This window comes from Thalassophryne amazonica, chromosome 4 (assembly GCF_902500255.1).
Source record: "Thalassophryne amazonica chromosome 4, fThaAma1.1, whole genome shotgun sequence".
Lineage (NCBI taxonomy): Eukaryota > Metazoa > Chordata > Actinopteri > Batrachoidiformes > Batrachoididae > Thalassophryne > Thalassophryne amazonica.
The window spans coordinates 32354440-32367811 of NC_047106.1; the positions used below are offsets into that span (position 1 = coordinate 32354440).

Below are 13372 nucleotides of genomic sequence, written 5' to 3' on the forward strand. Positions count from 1 at the left end.
ACATTATGCTTCTACGCGCCAAGATTCACATTAGTGCATCAGACAGCAACAAAACTGAATGCAAAACAAATATATAAAACAGAATAAAAATTAATACTTTTTACACCAGTTTCTATTCCCTGGTTTGCAGGCGGGGAGCACAAAGACAAGGCTGACCACCCTGGCCAATGGCCAGTAGGGATGTTTGTCTGTGCCTGGTGGGATATGGAGGTCAGAGAAGGAGGTCCTGTTCCTGGCCAGAAAACCTCTCACTTCTGAGCTCACTATCTAAATAGCAATGTGCCAGTCGCTGGTGCACCTTTCTCTTAAAGTGAAGGACAGGTGACACACTGGTTTGTGCCCAAACACACCCATGACTAATTAAGTGACTAAATACAAACTTTTTTGAACCCTGCACCCTACTTTGCGCACTGTGCAAATAGTAAAGTGGAGCTGAACATGCTGCTCTTGCATTATGCACTTTAGACTATGTGCCACAGATTGTCAAGATAGGGACCATTGACCAACATGCTTGTAAATGGAGGTTGGAGCTACAATATCCTTGAGATTTCCTGTAAGCTCTGTAATTTCCTCAGTAGCCAAACAGAAATATGTATTTCCCATATAAAACAACAATGAATACATAATTTATATTCTGATAAGAAGAAAAGTTGTGAAGTTGTGATTTGTCACTGCTTTTACCAGTCACTTTTAATATGGAGGACTCTTATTGAGGCACCCTGCACTTTTTCACCTGAAGCCAGAGAAATGATTGACCCCAGACCCTGACAACCTCGAGGTTAGACAGCTGTTCGGCTAATTAACCTTTACCTAAGAACAGCTGGTACTAAAGGGAAACTCACAGTCACTCTTAAATAAGGCCCAATAGTATACAGAGCATGTGACACATATGTAAACACATAGGGTATCTACTTTTTATAAAGATTCACAACAGAGTTTTGCTTGGAAAATGAGGGTTATATCAAAGTCTGTGTTAGAAAAGTATCAATTCTAATTGTAATATACGTACTAAATAGATAAAAGCAGTCTCAGTATCAACTCAGTGAAGGTGCAGAACAACGGTTAAGAGAATTAACAGTCAGAGAATAAATCCTAGTGTCCAAACCTCCTTTGCTACTCTGCCTTTGCCTCAGCAGCAGGGGGCGGTGTGGCTGTAGTCACAAGTCTGACAGCTTCATCATGGGTTTCCACTGGTTCTTCCACACCTCCGTCCTCATCCTTCTTTTCCAGGCCCAGTGGAGGCAGTCTTTGTGCCATAGCATGCCTGGTGCGTGCTCTGTGCCTTTGCGGGTGCAGGAAAAGTGCAGGGTCCGGCATGGCTGTGGGCTCTGCAGGGCCAGTCACTTTCTCTATGGGCACACATTCCCGTGAACGCTCTCCTCTCACATGTCCCGAGGAATACCTCCCACTCTTACGCTTGGGCTTGACCACAGGGGGAGATGAGGAGGATACTGACGGCATCTGTGGAGAAATGGAGTTCTGCTCGGCACCATACTGGGTCCCCTGGCTGCTGGCTCTGGCTAGGAGTCCATGCCTTTGCTGCATCCGCTGCTGGTGCAGTTTCTGCCTGGTAGCGTGTAGCTGGAAGGAGAGGTATGCTGCTGCTTCTGTTTGTTTCTGCAGCTCGGTGTTGAGAGTGGTGGAACAGTGGCTACGGCGTTTCAACTCCTCCAGGAAATGGCGCTCCTTTTCTTTAAGGTTGGCTCTGAGGGCTCCCACCAGCGACCCCTTGTGGCTCAGCTCTTTGCGCAGCTCTGCTATAGTGTACTCCTGCTCAGCCAGACGGCTCTCAACCTCCTCACAGCGGGCCTCCAGAAACTCTTCTTCCTCCTGTAGCTCTAGTATGGAGACAGAAGAAAAATGGACAGACAATGTTGAATATAAATTTAACACAAAATATTATCATACGAGGTCTGTCCAAAAAGTATCGGACCTTTTTATTTTTTGCAAAAACCATATGGATTTGAATCACGTGTGATTGCATCAGCCAAGCTTGAACCTTCGTGAGCATGCGTGAGTTTTTTCACGCCTGTCGGTTGCGTCATTCGCCTGTGAGCAGGCTTTGTGTGAGCAGTGGTCCACCCCTCTCGTCGGATTTTTATTGCGAATAAATGTCTGAATGACAACGACAACGCGTGTCGCAGTGGAGTCGCATGGCGCAAAGCAACGCTGTGATGAAGCCTCACAGGACGTGTTGGGGCATGTCCAGCTCATGCGCAATTTCTCGGATAATCACACGACTGAAAAGCAACCGACAGCTGTCTGAAATCCACCTGAAAGCCGTCCTGTGAGACCAACACGAAGGTGGTTTTGTGCCGCGTAATGAACGACTCCGTGGTGCGTCCCTCCGCTTTTCTTTCCATGAAACTCCTGTAACAGTGGAATGTGCTGAAAAAGTGCTGATGTCCACGTTTCCTGCCTTTTTGTGAAAGTCAGACGACGTCCCGGATCAACAAAGCCTTCACGTTGGAAATGATCTGGTTGATTCAGCCTGTCGATCGGCGCTCAGCAGTTGTGGGCGATCTTTAAACTGGCTGGAGCACAATCCCCATAAAATCGTCCCTGAAAGCCAACAGAATTTTCTGAAAAGGTGTCCACCTGGAGGTCTCTCACAGTTTCTGGAAAAAATTGATGCAGCAAAGCTCCAAATCATTCAGACATTTATTCGAAATAAAAATCCGACGATATATATAGATATATAGATGGATATATATATATATATAGATAGATAGATAGATAGATAGATAGATAGATAGATAGATAGATAGATAGATAGATAGATAGATAGATAGATAGATAGATAGATAGATAGATAGATAGATAGATAGATAGATAGATAGATGGACAATGATGCAGTTTTTGTAATTTTGCCTTTGTACACTGTGTAAGCCTGAGCCCACCAGATCTCAAAAGATAAGCAGAGTGGGTCCTGGTGAGTACTTTGATGGGAGACCTCTTTATAAGAACTGGGCTGTGTGTTTCTCCGGGCAAGACTGGTGTTGTATCAGGAAGGGCATCCGGTATAAAACTTGTGCCATATTCCGACGCAGGCCTGTTTTGGCTCCATTGTGTGACCCTGACCAAATGGGAGCAGGTGAAAGGCAAACAACATCATTATCACAATGGAACTGAAATGAAACAATCAAAATGTACTTGTAGTGTGTGTATATGTGCGTACATGTGCTCACAAAAATCTTGATTGCTTAAGATTCATTTATTTTTATTATCAATTAATCTGATAATTCTTTTTAGTTTTAATCTATTTAAGTCTGTAGTCTAGTAGAAAAACAGACATGCTACAGGCCTGCACAGACTTGACTGCTGCTTTTGACACGGTTGACCATGCAAGTCTTTTATTTACTGTTTTATTTACTCTTCTTGAAAACTGTGTGGGTGTCAGGGGGACAGCCCTTGACTGGTTGCACTCATACCTGACAGACTGCTTGTTCACTGTCAGGTTGGGGGACTCCACCTCGTCCTCTGCCCCTTTGAGTGCCCCAGGGTTCTATTCTTGGGCCTGTTCTTTTTACCCTGTACCTTCTTCCTCTTGGCCAAGTGCTTAAAAGACATGGCATTTCTTATCATTTTTATGCAGATGACACCCAATTTATTTGCCAATTAAAAAGAACAGTAGCAGCTCCCTGACACCCATGCTCGAGTGCCTTAATGACGTAGGTTTGGTTGGCACAAAATTTTCTTAATTTGAATGAAACCAAAACTGAGGTGATTGTGTTTGGGCCCAGTGTCAGTTCGACAGCTCCTTTATACCTGGGCCCTCTAAACCAACACATAAAACCCACAGCCACCAACCTTGGCGTCATTATGGACTCTGATTTTAAACTTGACAAGCACCTCAACACGGTTTTTAAATCTAGTTTTTATCATCTTCGTCTTTTAGCCAAAATTAAATTGATTTTATCCTTCTCAGATTTTGAGCACGTCATGCATGCTTTTATCTCGTCACGTCTGGACTACTGCAATTCACTCTACCTAGCAATAAATCAAAATACCCTTAACCGATTGCAGTTAGTCCAGAATGCTGCTGCGCGCCTTTTAACAGGGAGCAAAAAACATGTCCATATCACACCTAGTCTTGCATCTCTGCATTGGCTCTTTGTTAATCTTAGAATCAATTTTAAGATTTTATTATTTATTTGTAAAGCCTTAAACAGACTGGCCCCACAGTACATCATGGAACTCCTCCAAATTTATTCTCCGTCGCACGCTCTGAGGTCTGAGAGCCAGTTCCAGCTCGTGGTGCCAAAGACCAGGCTTAAAACCAGGGGCGACAGAGGCTTTTCTGTGGCAGGTCCTAGACTTTGGAACGCTCTGTCCCTCCAAGTCTGAACTGCCCCCACAGTGGAGTGTTTTAAGTCTTGCCAAAAGACCCACTTTTATTCTTTAGCTTTTAGTTCTGTGTGAGTTGTATGATCCTCTGTTGTCTTTTAGTGTTTTAACTTGTACGTTTATGATATTTTATTATGGATTTTACCTACGGTTTGATTTTATAGTTTTCTCATGATATAGTCATTTATTTATTTATGGTTTTAATGCATTTATACTATTTTCATGGTAGGAGCACTATTGTACTCGATTTTTGTCCAGCACGTTGGTAACATTATGCTTGTAAAATGTACTATAGAAATAAAGTGGACTGGATTGTATGGTAGAGTGGCCAGACAGAAGCCACTCCTTAGTAAAAGGCACATGGCAGCCCGTCTGGAGTTTGCCAAAAGGCACCTGAAGGTCTCTCAGACTATGAGAAACAAAATTTTCTAGTCTGATGAGACAAAGATTGAACTCTTTGGCATGAATGCCAGGCATCATGTTTGGAGGAAACCAGGCACCATCCCTACAGTGAAGCATGGTGGTGGCAGCATCATGCTGTGGGGATGTTTTTCAGCAGCAGGAACTGGGAGATTAGTCAGGATTGAGGTAAAGATGAATGCAGCAATGTACAGAGACATCCTGGATGAAAACCTGCTCCAGAGTGCTCTTGACCTCAGACTGGGGTGATGGTTCATCTTTCCGCAAGACAATGACCCTAAGCACACAGTCAAGATATCAAAGGAGTGGCTTCAGGACAACTCTGTGAATGTCCTCGAGTGGCCAAAGAGTTCAATCTTTGTCTCATCAGACCATAATGGCCACTGTGTTCATTGAGACCTTCAAAGCAGCAGAAATGTTTCTGTACCCTTCCCCAGATTTGTGCCTCAAGGTCTCGGTCTCGGAGGTCTACAGACAATTCCTTTGACTTCATGCTTGATTTGTGCTCTGACATGCACTGTCAACTGTGGGACCTTATATGTAGACAGGGGTGTGCCTTTCCAAATCAAGTCCAATCAACTGAATTTACCCCAGGTGGACTCCAATTATGCTGCAGAAACATCTCAAAGATAATCAGTGGAAACAAGATGCACCTGAGCTCAATGTTGAGCTTCATGGCAATAGCTGTGAATACTTATGTACATGGGATTTCTTAGTTGTTCTTGTTTTGTTTTTAACAAATTAGCAAAAATCTGAAAACCCTTTTTCACATTGTCATTATGGGGTATTGTGTGTAGAAATTTGATGGGAAAAAATGAATTTCATCCATTTTGGAATAAGACATAACGTGGAAAATGTAAAGTACTGTGAATACTTTCTGAACGCACTGTATGTGACTGTGTCACACAGAGCACAGCCTGTATTAGTGGGTGTGTTTTAGAGAACCAGCACCAGACTATTGGACCCCTATTGAACTATACGAACCCGTTAAAAAAAATGGTTAAACCTGTTTCATTCATTATCATTTCCATTTATGCTTTCTAATCACCAGCCTGAGTTATCCCCCCTTCAGTCTTCTTGTCTTATTGCTTTGGTGTTCCTGTTCATCTGTCTCTTTGTTTTTCTGTGTTACAGCATGACCTCGGCCTCAGGTTCCTCCTCAGGACACCGGATCAGACTCAGGCTTTCTGTCGCCACATCGCCACACCCACACTGAGCTCACAGCCCAACTATGGATTAACTTAATATGATCTTCATATCATTCCATCCCTGCACATCATCTCTGCACTCCTCCATCCCCCTGCTTTGTTTTTTCTCCTTTAGCACTCTTTCCCCTCAGTTGTTCTCTTTCCTTCCATCTCTCTCTCTCTCTCTCTCTCTCACTCTTCCTGGTTGCATGTCTGTCTTTCTCAGCGAGTGTGTAAACGGACACCACCACTGGGACCACACGGAAAATGAGAGCAGGAAAATTAAAAAAGAAAAAAAAAAACAAAGAGCACAGATCAATTTGTCAGAGTGGGGGGGGGGGATAACCTGTCTCAGAAAGAGAGATGCTGTCTAATGGCTGAGACATGCAGGCAGGACTCCCCCTTTATCTCCTCCCCTCCTCCTTCATCCTAATTCCGTCTGACAAAGCGGTGTCCATCTGTGTGTCCCGACAGCCAGTCACCACAAATATGTTTATGTCTTCGCAGCCTTTTCTGCCATCATCCAGACATTATCCATAATCAGATTTCAGAGTCTTCTTTTGGATCCAATCATCGCATTGTTTGTGGAAAATTTACTTTTTTACACACTTTATGGCTGATGTTTGCTTTTGAGCAATTTCTACTTCAAATCTTCATCATCTTAAGACAATTCAATGCATATATATAATTATGCTATTTTAATGCAATTTAGGTTGCTGAACAACCTATAAAATACTGTTGTGTGGGCCGCTGAAGAGGAGGTACTGCTGGCCCACCACCACCAGAGGGCGCCCTGCCTGGAGTGCGGGCTCCAGGCACCAGAGGGCGCCGCCGCCCCACAGGAGCTGCCTCGGTAACAGCTGTCACCCATCACCTGAGACAGCTGACGGCAATTATCACTGGGGTATATCAGCAGGACGGCATCTCCACCTCATCGCCGAGATATCGTTCTACCTGGAAGGTAATAATCTCAGCTGACTGCTTGACAGTAACCTTTGTGATTTTTGTGAGTGATTGCAGACTTTTTTTCTCCAACGAGAGGTGGAGGTAGCTTCCCTGCCGTGCAGGTTGCTGGGTGCAAACGCGCCCACGTTTAATTGTGTTCTTGTTCCTCGCCAGCAGTACCAGGTCCGACACGCGGAGGCAGTGGCCACCTGGGAGTTCGGAACTTGGCGGCTCCAGTATTCCCGGGGCCCTGTGGCGGAGGAAACCGTGTGGTTCCGGTTCTACTTTGGAGAGGCGTCTCCTATCTTCGAGCCTGCCCACACGACACCTTTGTGAATTGAACTTTGTCCATTGTTGTAATTTGTTGTTTTTGTTGTGCACGTTCGCAACAGTAAAGTGTTGTTATTTGACCTATTCCATTGTCCGTTCATTTGCGCCCCCTGTTGTGGGTCCGTGTTCCTACACTTTCCCAACAAAATACAACCTATATAATACAGAATACTACTTTTATTGGAAGCATCTGGTATTCTTGAAACTACTTTCACGATGTTTTAGATTTTTTTTAAAAAGCCTGTGTCCTTAGTCTATTTTTGTGCAAACCCCCATCTTTGTATAATCCATTTTCAACCCTCCTTTATTTGTTCTTTGGCCTTGAGCTTTTCAGTGTTGACTATGAGGGGTCAAGGCCTTAGCCTGGACAACTGGAGTCAAAGCCTTGGCCTTGGTAGTTTGGGGGTCATCCTCCAGGGTTTAGGAGGTATATATCAGTATAAAACTCAACAGAAAAAAACATGTTCATGAATAATGTGTTCTGCTGGAAGCACTTATTTTTTTGAGAATAGGATTGGGCCTCATGTTGACCCTGTTGGTGCACCACACAACGTTAGAGAATGAAGGTACATAGTTACTGATTCTGAAACAAGTGTTCCTATCAGACAAACAGAACGGAAATAAACAATCCAGCACCAAAAGACCCACTCATGGATTCAGTCTGTGGAAGCACTTATTTTGAGAACAAGATTTAAGATTTAAGAAAAAATCCAGACTTAATCCAGACTTAAGACACGCTTATTTTCCCTTTCGTATGGCTAGCATACTAGCATAGTATGTTACTATATTTTTTACTCTTTTAATTCATTTTATTAGGAAATGGAGTGTGCCACGGCCTCAACTTTATCTAATTTCTGAGTCTTTTAGTGAAGCTTAGGGCTAGTGACCGGCAATCACCTTAGTATTTCTTCTGATTTTCTTGTTGCTTAATGCGGACAAATTATACTGTATTTGTTGTCTTCCTGATGCCTGATTCTGTTTTTTCTTTTCTTTTTGTTTGAGGTGCGGCTCCATCCAGAGATGGGTGTGGTATCTGTTCCGGAAATCCTCCTGTCCTGTGCACGGCAACATTTCCTGTATATTCGTTTTGTGAATTGTTTTTAATTTGTGCCGGTAGCATGGCCCAAGCAGAGGGTCACCCCTTTGAGTCTGGTCTGCTTGAGGTTTCTTCCTCAGAGGGAGTTTTTCCTTACCACTGTTGCCTGTGTGCTTGCTCTGGGGTTTAGTAAAGTTAGACCTTAATTGAGTGAAGCGCCTTGAGGCAACTTTGTTGTGATTTGGTGCGATATGAATGAAAATAAATTGGAAAAAAACTGAATTGAAGATTGAGCCTAATATTGACCCTCAAGGTACACCACACATCACCTTTGAGAATGAAGCTGCATTGAAGGTGCATAGTTGTGCTGAAACAAATATTCCGAGTAAATTAAAAACATTCTGAGTAAATTTTAAAAAATTCTGGATCTTGATTCAGAGTCAGCTGATTTCAGTTACTGGACAATCAAGTTATACTCACAATACAGTTTTCCCATCCTCTACTGGGATGAATGTTCACATCAGGACCACATTCTGCAGGGTGGAAAGAGAGCATGGGGGTGAAATTGTTGTTTGACTTGTTCCGCACCGTGGAAAATCCTACAGTTAGCCAGGCCCCTGTAGTCGGTGCGGACCAAGGTAGCTTAGCCGCCGTTAGTTTCCCTCTGGCAGATCCCGAGCAGCCGGGAAAGCAGGCCGACTGGGTGACGGTGAGGAGGAAGCGTAGTTCTAAACAGAAGCCCCATGTACCCCGCCAACCCGTTCACATCCCGTTTTTCCCCACTCGGCGACACACCCGCCCAGGATCAAACTCTGGTTATTGGCGACTCTGTTTTGAGAAATGTGAAGTTAGCGACACCAGCAACCATAGTCAATTGTCTTCCGGGGGCCAGAGCAGGCGACACTGAAGGAAATTTGAAACTGCTGGCTAAGGCTAAGCGTAAATTTGGTAAGATTGTAATTCACATCGGCAGTAATGACACCCGGTTACGCCAATCGGAGGTCACTAAAATTAAGATTGAATCGGTGTGTAACTTTGCAAAAACAATGTCGGACTCTGTAGTTTTCTCTGGCCCCTCCCCAATCGGACCGGGAGTGACATGTTTAGCCGCATGTGTTGTATGGCTGGCGTGCCTGGCTGCCTTTTGTTTCTGTCTTCTGTTTTCTGTCTTTTGTTTTTCCTTCCAGGTGGCTTGCGTTCAGGACTGAGTGGCTGTGTGGCTGAGTTATTAGGACCTCACCCTGATCACCTGAGGCTGGTCATGTGCAGCTCGTCAGGACTCACAGCTGTGGTGCATCTTTATGGATTGGGGCATGGTTGCATTTAAGTCTGGAGTACACAGTGTGTATTTGCCAGAGACTCGACCTTGTGACCAGACGGGTGAGATCGTCGTCTAGAGAGCCATCTCATCATCATGGATGCAGAGACCGTACCAGGTTTGACGCCATGGTCTGTGAAAGAGGAGGGGGTGAGGTCTCACGCTCGTCAGCACACTTCCTGAGGTACTTTAGGTTTTGTGACTAACATGAGTACAGTCAGTAAATGTGGTGTCCCTCACACCTTATTATATTGAGCTGTTATGTTAGTCGTTTAATCAGCTTCCACTGCAGTGGAGAATTGAACTGGGTGTTTCATGCCTGCAGGGTGGGAAGCTGATTGGTGATTAAGCCAGGAAGTGTTTGCTGTTTGTGTACACCTTTGAGTGGTCTCTCTGTGTGTGGAGTGGTGGACTCACATGATGGTTTCTTCTTTCACAGACTCGGTTGGTCGCGGCCACCTGGGGGGTGTCGGTGGGGTCCTTGGGTCCGAACTGTTCTGGCTCCGGACCGTTTGTGCTGCTGGGAGCGCACCGCTATTCCACCACGCCAGACCGCGCACTCATTTGTTATATTGTAGCACTCACTGTTATGTTATTAAATTCTGTTATCCTTTGTACCGTGCTCTGCTTATTTTATACTGGGTTCTTCAAACGCTGGTCGGTCCTCCGCCCGCGTCCGACACATAACAGTAGTCTCTGGCCAAAACATCACGGACCCAGCGGTAGCAGAGATGGTACTGTGCCGGGAAGGCGGCAGCAGACGTTCAGAAGTTATCCAGATCAGTTGCGGGTGCTCTCCGCCCGGATGGTGCGTTTCGGAGAACCCATTATTGAATACTGATTTGAGCTCTCTTGCAGCCGTGTTCCTGTGTTGTTGCCTTATCCGTGGGTTGTGGTGGAGTGTGACTAACGACGGCTTCGCGTCACACTTCGACCGGATAAGAGGTAAAACGGGAGCTGCATGAGTGTGTCTGTAATGGGTGAACGCGCACGGCGGAGTTCTGTGGCACGGGTCGCTGTGCTTCCTGTTGTTACAGTTGTAGCCCCGTCTCCCCGGGTTAAGATAGCTACTGCGTCTGTTGTGTCAGCTCCGGCGTAATTTAGTTGAAGCACATTTTGGTTGTGTGTTACACGTAGCTGTGCACAGGGAAAGCAGCCTGAGTTGTTTTCTCGGTTACCAAAGGGGTTTTTTATTTTTTAGCACTTTGGCTCCCCCTGTTGGTGACTGAGTCACATTACTGTCATAGCTCTTAAGGTGGAACAGGTGTGTTCCATTTGTTTGAGCTTGATGGTATAAGTCACTTATTAGTTTTGTGTTGGTTCATTTTTTGTGGGTGTTTTTTGAGTTGGTTTTTGTGTGGGATTTTCTACACCATTAGTGTTCTGGGGTCGTGACCATGCAGGCTGTCTGGAGCATAGAAAGGACCCAAGTAACTTTATGTTAGTCTGTTAGTCTTTCTTTTTATTTCTTTTGGATTCACCTCCTAGGGTTTGATGGGACGGTCCTCTGGGGGTGATGGGGGGGGGGGGTGTAATTGGGTTGGTTTTTCTTTTTTCTTTTTTTTTGTTTTTGTTGTGCCCTCTCTTCTCCTCTGGCTCCAGCCGTGTGAGCCGTAGCTTATCGGCGTTGCTGGAGTGGTGCAGTTTGGTTATGCTGGGCGTTTCCCAGGTAACCTCTGCACCCGGGAGGGGGAGGGGGGGTTCGGGGTGTTGTTTTTTTTTTGTTGATTCCCTGTTCCACCTCCGGCTTCAGCGCGCCTTTGAGCCGTCTGCCATCAGCGTAGCTGAGGTTTGGGGCAGTGGAATATACCCGCAGCTGGTGGCTGGTTTGAAAGTCGGAGGGGTGGCGCCATTTTGTGCCGTCTGCCATTACCGCTGTTCCACTTCTCCCGGTTGACTTCTGGGGTATAGTCGTGGTTGGTGACACTGGACGTACTTCCAGTTTCCACTGCGCCGAGGGGGTGGGGTTGGGGTTGTTTTGTTTGTATGTTTTTTTTTCTTTTGTTTTTTCCCCCCAGTTTCCGCCCTCAGGGTGTGACTGTGGTGTCCTCTGGGGGGGGAAAGGGCTGTGGGTCCATCTAGCCATAGATGGCCGGGGCTGGGTCCGTTAGTCATGAGGGGGGGCGTTTCCTGGGGTTTGATGGAACGGTCCTCTGGGAGGCGCTGGGAGTCCCGTGGGTGACTTTGGATCCCAGAGAGACCTCGGCTGTGGTTATTACTCCTGGAGCTGGCGGGATGTCCTGTGGGGGGTGTTGGTCCCTACATGTCGTCCGGGGGGGGGGGGGGGGGGTGTTAGTGTTTTTCTTTTGTTTGCAAGCTTAAGTTTGGGTTGTGTTTTTCTTTTCTCCTCTTCCCGGGGTTTGATGGGACGGTCCTCTGGGGAGGGGGGGGGGGTGGTGGTTTGGTTGTTTGTGTTTGTCTTTTTTGTTTTTGACTACACAGACTTTAAACAAGGTTGGACAAAGGCTGACCGCACAGGTTTAAGAACTCCTGGCCACACCTGTGCAAATTGAATGACAGAAACAAAGGCAAAGATGCAGTCAGAGGAGATGACGTCAACAGTTCTGTTAAATGAAGATTCAGTTGGAAGATGAATGCAGATATTGTTTCCAGCCATGGTCCCTGGAGGGGGGTGTTTTTCCTGGGCCAGGTTTGTGTGGTCGCCGGGAGGCTTCCCGTGAGGGTGGGGTGCTGTTGTATGGCTGGCGTGCCTGGCTGCCTTTTGTTTCTGTCTTCTGTTTTCTGTCTTTTGTTTTTCCTTCCAGGTGGCTTGCGTTCAGGACTGAGTGGCTGTGTGGCTGAGTTATTAGGACCTCACCCTGATCACCTGAGGCTGGTCATGTGCAGCTCGTCAGGACTCACAGCTGTGGTGCATCTTTATGGATTGGGGCATGGTTGCATTTAAGTCTGGAGTACACAGTGTGTATTTGCCAGAGACTCGACCTTGTGACCAGACGGGTGAGATCGTCGTCTAGAGAGCCATCTCATCATCATGGATGCAGAGACCGTACCAGGTTTGACGCCATGGTCTGTGAAAGAGGAGGGGGTGAGGTCTCACGCTCGTCAGCACACTTCCTAAGGTACTTTAGGTTTTGTGACTAACATGAGTACAGTCACTAAATGTGGTGTCCCTTACACCTTATTATATTGAGCTGTTATGTTAGTCGTTTAATCAGCTTCCACTGCAGTGGAGAATTGAACTGGGTGTTTCATGCCTGCAGGGTGGGAAGCTGATTGGTGATTAAGCCAGGAAGTGTTTGCTGTTTGTGTACACCTTTGAGTGGTCTCTATGTGTGTGGAGTGGTGGACTCACGTGATGGTTTCTTCTTTCACAGACTCGGTTGGTCTCGGCCACCTGGGGGGTGTCGGCGGGGTCCTTGGGTCCGAACTGTTCTGGCTCCGGACCGTTTGTGCTGCTGGGAGCGCACCGCTATTCCACCACGCCAGACCGCGCACTCATTTGTTATATTGTAGCACTCACTGTTATGTTATTAAATTCTGTTATCCTTTGTACCGTGCTCTGCTTATTTTATACTGGGTTCTTCAAACGCTGGTCGGTCCTCCGCCCGCGTCCGACACATAACAGCATGTTCTCCTTGAATTGCTGGCTGTCTGAGTGGTGTCCAAAAAATAAGGTGGGCTTCATAGATAATTGGCAAAGCTTCTGGGGAAAACCTGGTCTTGTTAGGAGAGACGGCATCCATCCCACTTTGGATGGAGCAGCTCTCATTTCTAGAAATCTGGCCAATTTTCTTGAATCCTCCAAACCGTGACTATCCAGGGTCAGGA

The 13372-nt window shown here is 46.1% G+C and overlaps 1 protein-coding gene across 1 annotated transcript in view; it reads right to left on the reverse strand.

The window, feature by feature from the left end:
- Window positions 1-226: 226 nt before the first annotated feature.
- Window positions 227-13372, reverse strand: part of si:dkey-54n8.4 (coiled-coil domain-containing protein 92) — a 44908-nt gene continuing 31762 nt past the window's right edge. Inside the window, exon 4 of the mRNA XM_034169352.1 lies at window positions 227-1838. Within this exon, the coding sequence (XP_034025243.1) occupies window positions 1114-1838 (725 nt within the window). The 3' untranslated portion in view covers window positions 227-1113. The remainder of the gene's footprint in view (window positions 1839-13372) is intronic.